The sequence below is a fragment of the Aythya marila genome, assembly GCF_965140915.1.
Source record: "Aythya marila genome assembly, chromosome: 13".
Taxonomy (NCBI): domain Eukaryota; kingdom Metazoa; phylum Chordata; class Aves; order Anseriformes; family Anatidae; genus Aythya; species Aythya marila.
Genome location: NC_139054.1, coordinates 1,469,817 through 1,486,475, shown reverse-complemented (window position 1 = coordinate 1,486,475; position 16,659 = coordinate 1,469,817). Strand labels below are relative to the sequence as shown.

Sequence of the window (16,659 nt, the reverse complement as noted above, 5' to 3'; positions counted from 1 at the left end):
AGGGGGGCGTGGCCACGGTGGGGGGCGGGAGGGCCCAAGATGGCGGCGGGGGGCGTGGCCACAGCGGGGAGGGGGCCGCCATGGCGGGGGGGGTCCCAAGATGGCGGCTGGGGGGCGTCTCAAGATGGCGGCGGGCGCTCAGCTCTCCTCCTTGTCCGCCTCCTCCTTGTCCTCGTCGTCGTCCCGCTCCCCCTTGAGGCGCTGCCGGGCGAACTCCTCGATGACGATGTCCTCCTCGCTGCAAGGCACGGGCACGGCAACGCTCAGCGCCGCCGCCCCCAGCCCCCCGGGGATGGGGGTTAAGGGGAAAGGGCAGCGGGGCTCGGTTACCTCCTGTCAGCGCGCAGCGGGGCCGGGCGGCGACGGGGAAAAGAAAGAAGCGAAGGAAGGAAGGAAGAGCGAAAAGAAAGGAGTCAAAAATGGGGCCGGGGCAATGGGGCGGCTCCATGGGGAAGGTGAAGCCAGGGGGTGCCCCCCACAAAGCTGCCCTCCGCCGGGCAGCCCCGGGCTGCCAGACCCCAAATCCTGGCTCTCAGATCCCGTCACAGTGTTAAACACACGCACACAACCACACCCCACAAATCTGGGAGGCAACGCTGGGCATGGGGCTGGAAGAATGGGCTCATGACCCCGATCCTCATGCCCATGCTGCCACAGCAGGTGTCACACTGTTGAGTGTCACCCCGCTGTGACACCAGTGCAGATTTGGGTGTTCTGTCCAAGCACACTGTGACACGGGCACAAACTTGGGTGTTTTGTCCAAGCACACTGTGACACGGGCACAAATTTGGGTGTTTTGTCCAAGCACACTGTGACACAGCCACAGATTTGGGTGTTCTGTCCAAGCACACTGTGACACGGCCACAAATTTGGGTGTTTTATCCAAGCACACTGTGACAAGGGCACAAATTTGGGTGTTTTGTCCAAGCACACTGTGACACGGCTACAAATTTAGGTGGTTTGTCCCAGCACACCTCCACAGTCCCACACAGCTCAGTGATGGCTGCACAAGGTTCGTGTCCCCCCCGCTTACCTTGGCTTGTCTGCAGTCCGTTTATGAGCGCACAGCACGGCGAGGCAGGGGTGGAAAGAGACAAACATGCAGGTTCACGCAGCAGTGGCCCTCAGGAGACATCCCTTAATGCTCGGGTGCTTTTCTAGACAGACACTCGGACGGGTGGCAGCGGGGGCAGAGCTGCTCCCCCGATGCTCAGGATAGCGGGGTGACTGCTGTGTGAAACCCAGCAGCGGCTGGGTGCCCGTGGGAAGCACGGAGGAGTTTGGGGAGGATTAGGGAAGAACAGGGACTGTTCATTGTGGTGTGTCTGAAACGAAGGCCCGCTGGCTCATCCTGTGGAGCACCTCCTAACCTTTGGGGCTGCCCCGTGCCATCACTGCTACCAGCTCCCATCTGAACGGGATCTGCCTTTTCCTCCCGGGTGCTCTCGCTGCGTCCCAGGTGCCACTTACCGTCCGCAGGCTTCGGGTGCATCAGGATGACGGGCAGCTCAACGCCAACGTCACTGGAAGGGAAAGCTCTTCTTTCAGTGAATGCCCCCAGCACCACACTCAGCACGGGCCCTGAGCACCACACCGTGCTGGTGCTGAGCGCTTGGCCCTGCCGGCACCTCCCTGCTTACCTGGAAGTGAGATCCCCCAGGATGCTGCTCCACACAGAGAGAAGGGACAGAAAGCAGCCAAGGAAAGGAGGGGAGATGTTAGAGTTTGCTTTGAGATCAGTTAGAAGATGCTTTAGCATGGATGAAGGGCAGTGGTAATGGGGCTGGAGGGGACCAAGGGGACTCAGCTTCCCCCACAGCCATGGGGAGCAGGGGATGTCCCTGAGCCTCACCCTCCTCGGGACACCACCAGGTTGACTTTCACTTTGTAGGACACCAGGATCCCCAGCACCTCCTTGTCCATGCCGGGCCTCAGGCTAGGAGAGAGAGCAGGAAGATGCCACCATCCCTTCTACCCCTGTCAGATGAGATGCCACCATCCCTTCTAGCCCTGTGACAGCTCCCGGGGCTGCCTCCATGCCCCAACTGGTGTGGGGTGCACTGGGGTTAGTGGGGAGGGACAGCACAACGTGGCAGCCAAAGAGAGGGGAGGGACGGCCGAAAACAAAACTTCTGGAGGCCACTTCAGCTCCCTGAGTGGGGATTTCTCCTGGCACAAGCCCGGCTCTTACATGGTGGTGGAGGCCAGGTTGGTGTCCTCGTGCTTGAGCTTTCCATCCAGAGCCAGGCCTCGCTTCTCGCGGTTGGCCGAGAGCGTGGGGGTGACGGAGTAGGTTTTGGAGAAGGTGGAGTTGGCCGCCACGTTCTCGCTGGAAAGGGGCAGGAGAGGAGAAGCTCAGGGCCAGCAGCACCCTGCTGGGTGCTCAGCGCCACCCCAGGGCAGGGCAGGGCCCCCTTCCTGCCCCATCCTCCCCGCCGCAGCTGTCTGGGCTCATTTCCTCCTTTTGTTCCTTTCTACAACCACTTCTTTTTTTTTTTTACCCCTCCACCTTTGCTCTGTCCCTCCTCTTTTTCAGGGGCCCAGGGGCCTTGCCTGACTGCAGCTGGCCTCAAGATGCAAAATGGGGAGAGGAAGCAGCCTGGGGACAGCTGTGCACCTTCCCCCAGGGACATCCCCGAGCTTGTGCTGGGGGGCTCGACGTCCACAGCCTTCCCTCTCCTCTGCTTCCTCAGCATCTGCTCTTCTAACACTGATTTCTTTTTTTTTGCTGCCCGCTTTAAAACCACCGTCACCACCCACTCCTCGTTCGCTTCCTCCCTCTTCTCCCCCGTGCCACGCTGCCTGCCAGATCTTTTTTTGCTCACTTGATCTCCTCCATGCACACGGTCTTCGTGTATTTATCCAGCGAGTAGAGAACCACGTCCGTGATCTGATCCACTGAGGCAGACGAGAGGGAGCAGCGTCGGTGTGGTGGCAGGGGCCCGGGTGCGCATTCCCCATCCCCGACACCAGCACAGCAGGCACCAGGACGTGCCCCTCGCACTCGCTCTCACCTGAGATCTTAATTTTCTTCACAATCTTGTTGGTGGTGTTGTTGATGTTGACAGTCACGTTGATGGGGTCTCCGTGGTAGTAGATCTGCAGTCAGAAGAGAGCCCCTGACGTGGCCAGCCAGCGGGGCTGGGGACAGAGACATCCCGGTCCCCATTTCTGGGGGTGCTCGTGGTGGCACGAGGCAGGGGACGGCCCCTGTGCTGACCTCCCTGTCCAGGGAGGCCTCGAGGTGCAGGGGCTTGTCAGACATCATGAACTGCCGGGTGGTCTCCGATTTGGGCGCGGGGCCCGTTTTCATGGGTGCAAACTGGATCTTGCGGATGACCAGGCGCACCGAGTTCCTGCGGGGCGAGAAACCATCGCTGCCGGGCACCCCCACGCACAGGGGGACAGACACAGGGCTTGTCTTTGGGGGCATCCCAGTTCCTCTGGTCACACCATGCAACCTACAGCCTGCTTTTAGGGTGGGGAGGGTGCAAGCAGGGGACCAGCACCCATCCTACGGGCAAAGCCCCCAGTCCAAGTGTGCCACGGCACAGCCTTGGCCCGGCCCTGAGCTGGCCACCCCAAAACGGTCTGGTTGTTCAGTTTTAGGCCACGGGGAAGTAAAGGGTTCCCCCGCAAATACCTCTTGTGGATCTTCTCCTCCAGGTTTTCAGCACAAAACCCTTTCACCTCGAAGTCCACGCCGCAGGCCTGGGGGCACACGTCGGGTTACAAAGCAGGGGGGGCTCCGAGCTGCCCGAGGTTTGGGCTTGTTCCCCTCCTTCCTCCATCGCATCCCGGGAGATCCCAGCCCCAAATCGCCCTGCCCCTTTCCTCCAACCCTCACCCCACCTCCCGGCCACCTCCCCACGACTTGGGGACACGGGTTGGGGACAGCATCTGACCTTCCCCACATCGTCAGGTCCCGGCTGGAGGGTGACCGAGCAGGGCAAGTTGGTGGCAACCTGGGCAGGAGAGGGAAGGAGCAGATAAAGGACGTGCCCCAAGGTGAGCCCCGGAGCCGTGGCGATGGGGAGGAGCAGCCCCTACCTCGAAGGTGAAGGGGTACGCGTTCTCGCCGAGCTTCTTCATCAGCTTCTCCTGCAGAGGGGTGAGGGTTTTGGGCACCTGGTCGGGCACCGGTGGGAAGATCTGCGTGGTCAGGACGTAGAGGTCCTTCCTGAAGGTCAGCCCGATAACGTCGAGGTCGTCCCGGCCGTAGCGGAAGGCGCAAGTCAGCGTCACGTAAACTGGGGACGCCGTGGGGGTGCCGGGAAGGCAAGGGTTGGGAAAGGAGGGAGGAAAGAGGAGCTGTGTTTATATCTCGTTGGCATTAAAAGCCGGTTATCTACAGCAATGTGACTGTGTTAAAGATCTGGCCCCAAGCAGAGAGCTAACGGGATCCATCGCATCTGTCTTCAAGGCACGGGCAACTTCAGAGCTTTTGTCCCTGCCCCTTAATACCTTTTCTGTCCTTCAGGTACTCCGGGTCGATCAGGCAGACGCCATCTGCAAATAAGCAAAAAGGAAGGGGCAGAGAGCTCGGCACGGCAGCGGGAGAGAAGATCCTTGTAATAATATTGTGCTTTTTAAGGGCAAAATTGTCTGCTCATCGGCTGGAAGGGAGTTGCCTGTCATGGGGACGGTGGCATTCCCTTGAGCATCTCCCCCAGCAGTGCTTGTTTGCAAAGGGCTTTTATCTTTAAAGGTATTTCTTTTCAGGTATTTGTAGGAAAACGCTGGGATTTCGAGCATGCGGGGACCCCACTCACCCACAGAGTCCACGGACTCCACGTGGTCCACGAAATCCCTCTTCCCCAGGTAGATGGAGAGCTAGGGGAGCACGTGGCGAGAGGGAACAGGTTAGTGACTGCCATCCAACTGCCCCGAATTCCCAAGCCCCGGGTTGCGTTGCAGAGCTCACTGACCCTGCAGGCATCGACGGTGTGGGACCAGGCACCACATTTAAGGGGTCACGTAGGGGGTTTCAAAACACTCCCTTTGAGAAGTGATCCCACTGGTGGCACCAGGACAGGCAGAGAGAAATCGGGAGGTTTCCAAGGGAAGGAAAACCCAGACCGTGTCCCCCCACCCACACCGGGGGCGGCCCTGTAGGTCCTGTAGGTCCTCACCTTCCCGTTGGGGCTCGTCTTCTTGAACACCCTGCGGGGAAAACACACACAAGGAGAGGTTGGGATGGCCACGGCGAGCCTGGGGCAAGAGGAGCGTCCCCAGGAGCTGCAGCGGGGACATCACAGCCCCTACAGACACTCACTTTGCTCCATCTGCCATTTTAAGTCAGCTGCCGCGCGGCTCGGACCTGCGGGGAGAAAAAGGGGGAAAAGCGAAGAAAATGAAGGAGAGGCTCGAAGGCGCGCTGGGTTTATAAATTTTCTTGTCTGCAGGGAATTCGCTGCCACGACTTAACAAGAGGAAAGCTCTCCGTTGGTCCCGTTGCTCGCAGGAGGGCGAGGAAGCCGCAGGAAGAGCAGCTGAGAGCCCTTCGGCTGCCCCACGAGCCCGGCGCATCCATCCCCCTGCTCCCAGCCAGCCCGGGGCTGCCTGCCCTTTGCTTGCCCAAGCCCAGCGTCCAGAATTAAAGGGCAAATATCTCGCTGATTTGCGGGGAGATTAGAAGGGATGAGCTCGGCTTCTTAAACTTTAGGCTGCTCGGACATTAGCGGGGCTTAAGGATTTGACGCCCCGGGGCCGTGTGGGCAGAGGTGCTCCTTTACGTAAGCAGCGATGCTGGAGGGGGAAAAAGGAACCCGAAAAAGGAACCCGTGGGGAGGGAGCGGGGGAGATGCTGATCCCTGTCCCCATGGGGAAACAAGGGATTAGTCCCAAACACAGGGGCTGCGATCCCTCGGGGGCTGTGGGGTTGCGAAGCTCTGCGGGGTCCCTGGGGCAGCAGCACGAGGAGGCGCGAAGGGCCTGGGAGCAGAGCGGTGCTGTGGGGGCCAGGATTTGGGGAAAGGGGGTGAAAGGCAGGGGAGAGGGGAGCCGGAGCCTCCTCTGTGTGTGCCGAGCCTCACAGAGGGGGGATTGGGGCTCCTCCTGGCTAAGGATGCCTCTGCCCATGCTGAAAGCCATCTGGGCAGATTTTTTGGCCCTGAGCCTCCCTCCTTCCAGCCCCGAGTCCGTCACCGATGTCCCTGCCCCACAGCACCCCAAAAAACAGCCAGGGCCATGCAGGCAGCACTCACCTGGGCTGGGTGCTGCTCTCCTCCTCTCCTCCTTCTTCCCGGCTGCTCCCCGTCCTGCGGCCTCTTATACCTGCCCCAACCCTCCCCCAGCTCCCTCCTGGCTGGAGATGAGTCGTGTGTGTGTGTGGGGGAGAGGTATTTTGGGGCTGGAATCCTATTAATCGATTAACCGGGGAGACGCTCCGCGAGTAAGAGTGGGGCCATCAATACGGCGGCTGCCGGGGCCCCGAGAAAGCAGCTTACGGGGCTTGGCGGGGCTTAGGGGCAGGGTGATGCTGATTGAGGTGGGCAGGGGGAGGGCAGGGGGAGGGCAGGGGTGCCCGCTCCCCCCAGCATCACCCCAGCACCGCTCCCAGCCCACGTGGAGCCGGGGCAGCCCCAGGTTCGGTGGCGGAGGGGAGGGAAGGGGCTGCCTGGTCGATTCGCCCCACGGCCAACGTGCCCACGTGGATGGCACCTCCGGCTCTGGGGGCTCCCTAAATCCTAAACCCTGCTGGGGGGACCCCAAAAACCGCCGGTGGGTGAGAGCAGCGGGCTGCTGGTTTAGGAGATGCTGGGGAGTGCTCTCAGGAGTGCTCCGCTCCCGCACCCAGCCCGGTTTTAGCTGCCGGCACGTGCTGAGCGGGGCCAGGGCTGGTGATCCCTGTTAATTGCACGCAGGAGAGCTGCTTAGCTTGCAGATTAGCGGGCGCTATTTCTGCCAAGGGCAGGGGACACGTGAACTGCGACCTTCCCGGTGGCAGAGGTCCCGGGCACCCTCCTCCAGCGCGCTGCCCGGGGTCCCGGCTGGCCACGTCCATCCCCGCGCTCACCCCGCTGGTTGGGGCACCACGAGGAGGGGAGCCAGCCCTCTGCCTGACCCCGGTGATGTCTTTCTCCCGTTCCCTGACCACAAAAAGCTGCCTGCCTCGTCCCAGCCTGCCCTCCGGGGCCCCGTGCCACGCAGCGGCGGGGCGGGCTGCCGGGCGCAGGCAGCGCCGATTCCTAAAAGCCCCTGAGAGCTCCGGGTCTTCCTCCCCTGATCTGGATTAGGGGCCGTGGACGGCGCTAATCCCACCTGCCCCCAAAGCCAGGCGCCTCCGGGGCCGCGGGGAATTATTGCCGTGCTGTTAAGTAACAGCCAGGGGCAGCGGGGGGGACGGGGGCTCTGCCACCACCCTGCCCCGCTCAGGACGTGGCGAGGGACGCGGGCACCAGCAGCCCACAGCCGCCAGCCCAGAATTAACCGGGCTGCACAACTTCTCGGTGGCGCTGGCCACGGGTTCCTCCGTGGGCCCAGGGGATGCCAGAGCAAGGGGAAGCCTCGGAGAGGTTTGGGCGGACGGCGGTGGTGGAGTGGCCCCGTGCCGGGGGCTCCTTGCTGCAGGGGGGCCTTGCAAACAGCCCTGGGCTGTGCGAAGAGAAAAATGGGGAGAAATGCAGGTGGGTCCCTGCGGCAGAGGGTGGCTGCAGCTCGTCTGTAATTAACACTGCAGTGCTAATCACCAACGCAGCCCGGGGCAGAGCTGCCCAGCACGTGCGGGGTCCACTCAGTGTCTGTGGCAGGAGCGAAGCCTCTCCGTGAGCCCCAGCAGCCCCCAAGCCCCCGCACCCCATTTCCAATCCCCCCGACCCCATTTCGGGATGCCCAGGCTCCCTCGGGCACCCAGTGCCCAAAGTGGCTGGAGCCGGCCCCACGGGGGCTGCGGTGCCCCCGCATTTTGGGGGGCACCCCCTGAGCCCCTCTCCCGGTGCACAGCCGAGGGAAGGGGGCTCGGAGAAAACGGGGAGCGGGGCGGCGGCGGAGCCCCCCCAGCCTCTCCCCGCCGTGCTCGGGGCCCTGGGCCCCGCATGGCCGCCGGCTTCCCCTTGGCAGCGGGGCTGGAGAGGGAGGAGGAGCGAGGAGGCCGGCGGGGAGAGCAGAGCGCAGAGAAGGAGGAAGAGCGCGGGCGGGCGCCGTGGTGCTGAGACGGGGGCACCGGGGCCACCGGGGAGGGTGCTGCGTGCCCCTTGCCCTGCCGCTGCCCCGTGGGGCAGGAGCACGGCGGGCACAGCGGGAGGGGGCTCGGGGCCGCACCCCAAAAAACTCCTCTCGCTGCCCCCAGCGCCCTCCGGGAACCGCAGGAGCCGCGAGGGAGGGGTGAGTGCCGCTGGTGATGTTCGGGGCGCCCGCACGGCCTACGGGGTGGTGGCCCCGGGGTTGGGGTGGCGGCACGGGGTGACCCTGCCGGGGGGTCCCTGACGCTCGCCTCTCTTCCCCCGCTGCGCCCTGCAGGTCGGAGCCCCCGGCATGAGGACCCCCCGGACCCCCGGCATCCCCCCGCAGCCTCCCTGCTCCTGCTGCCCCCTCGCCGCCCGGCTGCGGGGCTGATGTGGGGCTGGGAGCAGCGGGGAGCAGCGGCAGCCCCCTGGCGCCCCGGGGGATGGCAGCGGCCAGCTGGTACCACCGGGACATCAGCCGGGTGGTGGCCGAGGACCTGCTGGCCAAGGCGGGCAGGGACGGCTGCTTCCTGGTGCGGGACAGCGAGTCCGTGGCGGGGGCGTACGCCCTTTGCCTCCTGTGAGTGCCCCCCCCCCCCCGAAGCTCTGCTCTCCGCATCCTTCTGGGGGCTGGCTGGGGAAGGAGCCGGCCCCGGCCCCGTGGGGTTTGGTGGGGCTGGGGGTGCTGTGGGGTGCCTCAGGGCAGGGTTTTGGGGTGGGGGTGGGAGTTATCCGGCAGCCGGAGGGATGCGCGCGGGGCGCGGGTGCTGGTTCTGCTTTGCTCAGCTCTCTGGCAGCGGGGTATCGGGGTGATGCCCAGCTTGGATCAAGGGAAAATCCTGGCAGAAACCCGCACCAGGAGCTCCCAGCCCAAACCCAGCCCCCCCAGGGGATGGGGGGCAGCACCCCGAGCCCTTTGGGGCTGCCCACCTTCGGGTGCCCGCGCTGGGGGACAGCCCTCCCTGGGCGCACACAGACATCCCCTCTCCGTCCAGCCCCTGCTCTTAACTTCTCCCATGCCAGGATTTCGGCACCCCGAGCCCCAAAACACCGCTGCTGGTCCTCCAGGACCCTCCTGCAGCCCGGGGACACGTCGGTGGGGCCAGGAGAGCTGGGCTGCTGTGGCACGGGGCGGTGCCTCTGTGGGTTTGGACGGCTGCCCCCCAGCTCCCCGTGGTTTTTCCTGGCCGGGCGCGAGGTCCAAATTGCAAGCACATGGTGCTGGGGAGCGCGGGGGTGCAGGGCACGCTGATTTCATGTCCAGAAGCAGGAGCTCAGCTCCAAATCCTGCCGAGGGGGGCACGGTGCAGACGCTGGGCTCTCCCCCAGGTTCCAGCGGCACGTCCACACCTACCGCATCCTCCCCGACGACGAGGGGCTGCTCTCGGTCCAGGTGGGTGGCGGGGGGCTCGCCGGGCACCCTCAGGAAGCAGGTGGGGAGGGTGTGGAGGGCTGGGGGGGTTGCTGCCACCTCCAGCTGCTTCTGCAGCAGGGCGCCCGGCGAGCGGTGCGGTTTGCTCTTTGCACGAGCTGGCTGCAGCGGCAGCACAGGATGTGCGAGCTCTGCACCGAGCCCTTCTGCAGCCCGGCTGGGAACGGTGCTGCCCCGGCAGCCTCGCAGCCTGCTGCTGCTGCTGCTGCTGCTGCTGCTGCTGCTGCACCTGGGGCAGCTTTGCAAAATATTTTCCCCTTTCCTGTCGCTCTCACCGTCCCGGCCACAGCAGCCCCGCAGCCCCGCTCGCTGCTGGCCTGGCCCCGTTGTTCCCCTCTGGTGTCCCCGCGTGGTTTCTCCTGGTTCCCGACTTTGCCACCACCCTTCCTGGGGCCCTAAAAAAGCCCCGCTCTGCTTCCCAAGGGGATGTCCTCATCTCCTCCCCCTCCTTGTCCTGCTGCCCTGCAAGGTTGGCATCCAGCTGGCACCCACCGCTCGGCACGGGCACGTTTTGAGGGACAGGCAACCTGCCTGGGGGTGCCCCCATCCCTCAGATCCCATGGACGGGGGGCACATCCCGTGCCAGCATCCCCTCTGCCTCCCCCAGACCATCCAGGGCATCCAGGCCAAGTGCTTCCGCACGCTCCCCGACCTGATCGGCGCCTACCAGCAGCCCAACAACGGGCTGGTGACCCCCCTGCTCTACCCCGTGCACCGGCACCGGGACGCGGCCGACGAGGACTCGGGTGAGCGGGGCCGGGGGCTACGGGATGAGGGCTGGGGGCTGCCGGGGGTGCCCGTGCTGAGCCCGGGGGTGCTGTGCCCGCAGACGGGGAGGACGGCAGAGGGAACCCTGCGGGCAGCGCCGGGGGGCACGGGGGGAGCACGGGGCTCGGCGCTCCCCCTGCCCGGCCCCACATCTCGCAGCAGCTGCAGCTGAGGCTGCAGGAGCAGGTGCACAGCAGGTAACGTCCGGACCCTTCCCTCCCGAGGGGTGGGCACGGCCACGGGGAGAGGAGCAGGGGGTGCTGGTGGTTCCCAAAAAAAGTAGGAATTTCGTAAAACCCGAGCGAGGTGCCCGGGGATGGCTCTGCCCCAAAACCCGGGCACCGCTGCTCCCAGCCACTGCCTGCCCCGCAGCCCGGCCAGCGACTTCATGGGCTTCATGGCCGAGTACCTGACCCAGCACCTGCAGCTGGACCTGGAAGCGCTGCGCAACGGCCACCTGCAGCTGCGCCACCTCAGCACCGCCCTCGTCACCGCCTGCAGGGCGCTGCACAGGCGAGTGGCACAGGGACAGGACACGGGCACTGCGGGGACACCCGCCTCATCCCCGTCCCCATCCCCATCCCCATCCCCATCCCCATCCCCATCCCCATCCCCATCCCCATCCCCATCCCATCCCATCCCCATCCCATCCCCACCCCCTGGGCAGCCTGTGCCCGGCGTGGCACCGTTCCCACTCCATCTCTCACGCTCCCCCACCTCTCCGCAGTGAGATCGACTTCACGTTGGCGGGGCTGGAGGCCCTGGCCAGGGTGTTCGACCCCCCTGCGTCCCCTCGCAGCCCGGCCAGGGAGCAGGTGAGGCCCCGGGGGCTCGTCCCGCCCGGGCACGGGGAAGGTTTTTGGGGTGGTTTTAGTGCCCGTGTGCACCCAAGGGTGCTGCGTGTGCCTGGTGGGGACACGGGGTGGCTCCCTGCTGGGACAGGCAGGGATGCGTCCCCACTCCTGGTTCAGGACGGGGGGAGCTGGTCCCTGCCCGCCTCGTTGTGCACCCAGAGCCAGCGGGGGGGAGCACGGAGCCCAGCGAGCGCCCGTCCTTCTCCCCAGGGCTTTCTGGCCAGCGATCCCGACCTGGAGCTGCTCCTCAACAAGATCTCTGCCGTCAACCACCTCCTCTCATCGCTGGAGAAGAAGGTGCCTGCTCCCTGCAGGGTGGGGAGCTGGGCACAGCCAGACCCCACGGCCTCTTCCCGCGGCTACAATCCCCTGCCGTGGGCTCCCAGTCCCACCATTCCCCCAAACTGGAGGCCCCTCAGCCGCCCCCATCCCGTCCCCAAGCTCTCTCTTCTCGCTGCCAGGTGCTGAGGTCCCTGCAGGACACGGTGTCGCGGCACAACCTGGCGCTGCCCAGCCTGGCGGCCCCGCCGCCGGCCACCAAGCCCCTGGCCGTGCAGAGCTTCGAGGTGAGGGCACGGGGTGGTCCTGGAGCCAGCGTCGCTCCTGGGTGGGGGCCGACCTCAGGAACCCCTCCTGGTGCCGCAGGTGAAGGTGGGCAAATCGCAGCGGGCAGCCCTGAGGGTGGACGTGGAGCTGGGCACGGTGACCGTCGCCAAGAAGGGCAGCGGGTCGCCGGAGGAGATCATCCCGCAGGATAAAAGTACGGGGTCGGGGGCCGGGGGACGCGCTCCCCGCGCTGGGGGATCCCCTCCTGACGGCCGGCGTTCAGTCCTGCAGCTGATCAAATACCAGAGCGTGCAGAGCAAGGTGAGGCTGGTGTACGGCCGCGACCCGCAGCGCAGCCTGAGCAAGGACTTCGTCTTCCCCAGCGCGCGGGTGAGCACCACCAGCCCCTTTTTCCCCCCTTTTTCTCCTCGGAGAGGCCGTTTTGGGAACACAGACCCGTTATTTAGCCACGCAGTGAGCAGGCACTCTCAAGGTCCAGGCCACTCCCGTGAGCCGTCTCTGGCACCTGGGGGTGCCGTCCCCCTGACGCAGCCGCCTTTTAGGGTGCTTTGTTCCCCTACACCTGGCCCCAGCCCCAGGGCCCTGAGCCCCCCCATGTGCCCTGAGCCCCCCCGTGTCGCCCACAGAAGCGAGAAGCCTTCTGCCAGCTGCTGCAGCTGATGAAGATCCAGCACTCCAACCTGGACGAGCCCGACCTCATCTCGGTCTACGTCGGGACGTGGAACATGGGTAAGGGGCCGAGCTGGTCCTTGGTGTGGGGAGGGGGACGGAGAAGCCCCCAGCCCCCAGCCTGGCCATTTTGGGGTTTGCGCTGCTGCTGCTGGAGGCGTGGATGCCTGGAGGGCTTCACACCCCAGCACAGGTCTGAGGTGTTCATGGATGGACCACGGCGCTGGCGTGATGGGTGCTGACCCCGGGGGGTCCCGGAGACGCACGGGGCAGGGCCCGGGGGCGGCGAGGGGCTCGAGGAAAGTCACCCGCTGCCCATATCCCCCAGGCAGCGCCCCGCCGCCGCGCTCCCTCGCCTCCTGGCTGACCTCGCGGGGCTTGGGGCGCACGCAGGACGAGACCACCGCCTGCATCCCCCACGACATCTACGTCATCGGCACCCAGGAGAACTCCCTGGGCGACCGCGAGTGGGTCGAGTTCCTGCGCGCCTCCCTCAAGACGCTGATGGCCATCGACTACCGCGTGGTAACGGGCACCCCCTGGGACCCCTCCAGCCCTAATCCCGCTGTGGGGTGGGCAGCTCACACCCCCTGTGTGCCCCGCAGGTCGCCCTGCAGTGCCTGTGGAGCATCAAGATGGTGGTGCTGGTGAAGCCCGAGCACGAGCGGCGCATCAGCCACGTCCACACCTCCAGCGTCAAAACGGGGATCGCCAACACGCTGGGTACGGAGGGGACCCCGCGGAGCCGGGGGGGCTGCCCCACGGGGCTCCCGACCCCCCCCCTGAGCTCGGTGTCCCCGCAGGGAACAAGGGGGCCGTGGGTGTCTCCTTCCTCTTCAACGGGACCTCCTTCGGCTTCGTCAACTGCCACCTGGCCTCCGGCAGTGAGAAGACCCACAGGTGACGGGGGGCTCGGGGTGGCTCTACGGGGTGCCCCGCTGTCCTTGTCCCCAGCTGGCAGGGGAGGGGTGCCCCGGGGGTGTTTTTTTGGGGGGTTGATGTGTGGCTGCCATCCCCCCCCGGTGCGGCACAGGAGGAACCAGAACTACAGCGACATCCTGCGCTCCCTGGCGCTGGGCGACAAGCGGCTCAGCGCCTTCGACCTCACGCTGCGCTTCACCCACCTCTTCTGGTTCGGGGACCTCAACTACCGCCTGGACATGGACGTGCAGGTGGGTGCCCCCCGGGACCCCCCCTGGGTGCCCCCGGGGGCCGCCGCTCACCGCTTCGCCCTCCGCCCGCCCGCCCAGGACATCCTGAACCACGTCACCAAGAAGGAGTTTGGCGTCCTGCTGGCCGTCGACCAGCTCACCCTGGAGCGGGAGAAGAACAAGGTGTTCCTGCAGTTCCGTGAGTGCAGGGGGCACGCTGGTGGCACCCAGGGACACGCTCTCCTGGTGCCCCCTCCGGCGCGTGGCGGTGCCTGCACGGCTCTGTGCGAGATGCCAAAAACCTGGGGGATGTCGGTGTGCACCACGGACCCCCCGGGGCAGCGTCCCCACGGGAGCACGCAGCTTTGGGGACAGCCGGAGGTGCCGTCCCCATGTCCCCTCTGTGTCTCCATCCCCAGGAGAGGGTGACATCTCCTTCCCCCCCACCTACCGGTACGAGCGGGGCTCCCGGGACAGCTACGTGTGGCAGAAGTTCAAGACCACGGGGGTGAGTTCCCAAAGCACCACCCCGGGGGAAAGCAGCCCGACCCGGGGAGGGGGACCCGAGCGGGCTGCTCTTCTCCTCCTAGGTGAGGATCAACGTCCCCTCGTGGTGCGACCGCATCCTCTGGAAGTCGCACCCCGAGACCCACCTGGTCTGCAACTCCTACGGTGAGCAGGACGGGGACGGGGCTGGGGCTGAGCCTGGTGCTGCCCGAGCTGCCCGGGGCTCGGGGACAGTCCCCAAGTGTCCCCGTCCCTCTCCAGGCTGCACCGACGACATCGTCACCAGCGACCACTCGCCCGTCTTCGCCACCTTCGAGGTGGGCGTCACGTCGCAGTTCGTGCCCAAGAGCGGTAAGGACGAGGGGACGGGGTCTGTCCCCGCGGGGTCCTGGGCACCCACCCCGCACCCACTGAGCCCCCCTGCGCCTCCCGCAGCCCCCGGCAGCAGCCCCGAGCCCCTGGCCTGCATCGAGTGGGAGAGCATCGAGGTGATCGTGAAAACCGCCAGCCGCAGCAAGTGCTACATCGAGTTCCACTCCTACTGCCTGGAGGGTGAGGCGGCCCCGCGGGGGGGTGTCCCTGGGGTGGGCGCGCTCTGCTGCCGGCACGGGGCTGGAGCTGTGCCCCCCCTTTCCCCGGCTGTGTCCCCGCAGAGGCTCAGCGGAGCGGGGAGAACAACTCCCAGAGCTGCGACGTGCCCGGCTTCCTCAGGATGGGCTGGTCGGCCAAGCAGCTGCCCGTGGTACGCCCCGCACCCTGCGGTGTCCTCACTCATCCTCCTGCCCCTTCACCCCGTCCCTCTCACCCCGCCGTGCCCGCACCCTGCACGGGGTGAACCCCGAGGGGCACGGGGGGCTGTCACCGTCCCCGGGGACAGAGCCCAGCTGTGCGCCCTGCCCCGCGGCACCCCCCCAGCCCCGCTCTCTCCCTGTGCAGCTGAACCCCATCCTGTCGGACCTGGAGTACCTGGGGGACCAGCACCTGCTGCTCAGCATCAAGGGCGTGGAGAGCTGCGAGTCCTACGGTGCGTGCATGGGGTGGGGGCACGGGCAGGGAGCTGCTGTGCCTTGAGGGGGGGGGGGGGGCTCGCTGGCCCCCCGGAGCCACCCCGTTACCGTGGGCTGTGCGCGCAGGCGAGTGCTGCATCGCCATGAGGTCGATGATCGGCAGCACGGCCCAGCAGTTCGAGACCTTCCTCTTCCACCGGGGCGAGGAGACGGGCTCCATGCGGGGCTGGATGAAGGTGCGGGTCCCCAAGGAGAGGCACAGCACCCGCGAGAGGCTCTACGGTAAAGCAACCCCGTGCCACCCTGCTCCTGCCACGCGGTGCCCGTCCCTCCGGCACCCCCCCGGGGGGACAGGTGACATTTCTGTGCCCCTGCAGAGTGGATCAGCTTTGAGGAGGAGGACGAAACTCCGGCAGCGGACACCCCGCCGTGCCCTAAACCACCTCTCAGGTTCCCCCCCGGCTCTGCCCTGCCACGCACCCCATCCCCAGGCCGTGCCGAGCCCTGCCCCGCCGCGCCTCGCAGGAGCCGGCCCCACAGCCTCCCGGAGGCCAGCAGCTACACCAACCCAGCCTACTTCATCTTCGAGGGGCTCCCCACGGCCTGTGGGGCGCCGGCGGAGAGCCCGACGTGGGCGCAACGGCCCCGCAGCCCCTTCAGGGCACGGGTGCCCTCTCCCCGTGGGTTCCTGCTCAGCCCCCCGGGCGCGGGCAGGCAGAAGCGCCCCAAATCGGCCGTCCTGGAGAGGGACGCGCCAGCGATGGGCGACTGCTCGCTGACGGCGCTGCACATGGCCTCGTGCCTGAGCCAGCTGGAGCGGCTGGCCCCCGAGCGTGCGGGGCACAGCCACAAGGTGCAGCTGCGCCAGACCCACAGCGCCCTGGAGCCGCCCCCCCGGCGCTCCCCGGGGCTGCCGGGGCGCACCATGGATGCTCGCCAGCACGGCCACCCTGGAGAGGTACCTCCACGGGGAGGGGAGGGGAGGGGAGGGGGGAAACTTTTGGCTAGCGGGCCACCCACGGGTGCAGGTGGGCACTTTTGGTCCTGCCGTGGTGCTGCTGAAGCCTTTCCCTGTTGTTTTTTTTTTCCCCAGTGGCCCTGCGACAGGTCAAGCCACCTCGGCGTGCAGCAGGGCCAGGAGGGGCTGTGTGTGCACGGCTGGGACGACCCCGAGTTCTTCAGGTACCCCCCGGCCCTGGAGCTGGCAGCAGGGGGCTCGGAGCAGCCCGGCACCGCTGCCCCCAGGGTCCCTGGCAGGGCCCCGCGCCCTGGGGGGGACGAGAGGTGAGCTTCAGGGCAGGGCGCAGGGGGCCGGGGGCGCACCCGCCGTGTCCCCAGGTGCTCGTGGAGGCCTGGGGGGTCCCCGCTCCTGCTCAGTGGCTTCCCGGCAGGGGATCCCTCTGGCCACGTGTGTAGGGACGGCACCGAGCGGGACCTGCTGGAAGCCGGGGGGCTCAGCCCTGCCCAGCGCAACGCCCCCCGTGGCGAGGTGCTTGGGAGCCCCCTGGGGAGCCCGCCTCGAGCCGAGAGCATAGACCC

General features: G+C 66.5%; 2 protein-coding genes across 3 annotated transcripts; one reads left to right on the top strand and one right to left on the bottom strand.

Annotated features, from left to right (window-relative positions):
• Positions 1-16: 16 nt before the first annotated feature.
• Positions 17-5,292, bottom strand: ARR3 (arrestin 3; the record flags this gene model as incomplete). Its single annotated transcript, XM_082770788.1, has 15 exons — positions 17-238; positions 1,467-1,523; positions 1,641-1,664; positions 1,853-1,936; positions 2,192-2,329; positions 2,826-2,898; positions 3,015-3,099; positions 3,221-3,356; positions 3,644-3,711; positions 3,906-3,965; positions 4,051-4,250; positions 4,465-4,509; positions 4,773-4,833; positions 5,133-5,163; positions 5,276-5,292. The coding sequence occupies 15 exons, from the start codon at positions 5,290-5,292 to the stop codon at positions 139-141; spliced, it is 1,179 nt and encodes a 392-aa protein (XP_082626914.1). The 3' UTR covers positions 17-138.
• A 2,744-nt stretch (positions 5,293-8,036) lies between these two features.
• LOC309883071 (phosphatidylinositol 3,4,5-trisphosphate 5-phosphatase 2-like) lies at positions 8,037-16,648 on the top strand. 2 transcript variants are annotated; one of them, XM_082770773.1, is made up of 27 exons: positions 8,037-8,325; positions 8,461-8,745; positions 9,495-9,558; positions 10,205-10,343; positions 10,427-10,562; positions 10,720-10,878; positions 11,093-11,180; positions 11,430-11,516; positions 11,681-11,785; positions 11,865-11,979; positions 12,049-12,155; positions 12,413-12,515; positions 12,784-12,980; positions 13,061-13,178; positions 13,259-13,355; positions 13,489-13,627; positions 13,706-13,805; positions 14,026-14,114; positions 14,197-14,278; positions 14,375-14,464; positions 14,549-14,665; positions 14,767-14,855; positions 15,050-15,137; positions 15,247-15,402; positions 15,498-16,078; positions 16,214-16,404; positions 16,512-16,648. In XM_082770773.1, exons 2-27 carry the CDS (start codon positions 8,609-8,611, stop codon positions 16,534-16,536), a joined length of 3,399 nt encoding a protein of 1,132 aa, XP_082626899.1. In that variant the 5' UTR covers positions 8,037-8,325; positions 8,461-8,608; the 3' UTR covers positions 16,537-16,648. The 2 variants fall into 2 exon arrangements, with proteins under 2 accessions (XP_082626899.1, XP_082626900.1); XM_082770774.1 differs by having other exon boundaries at positions 8,049-8,325; positions 10,738-10,878.
• Positions 16,649-16,659: the final 11 nt, after the last annotated feature.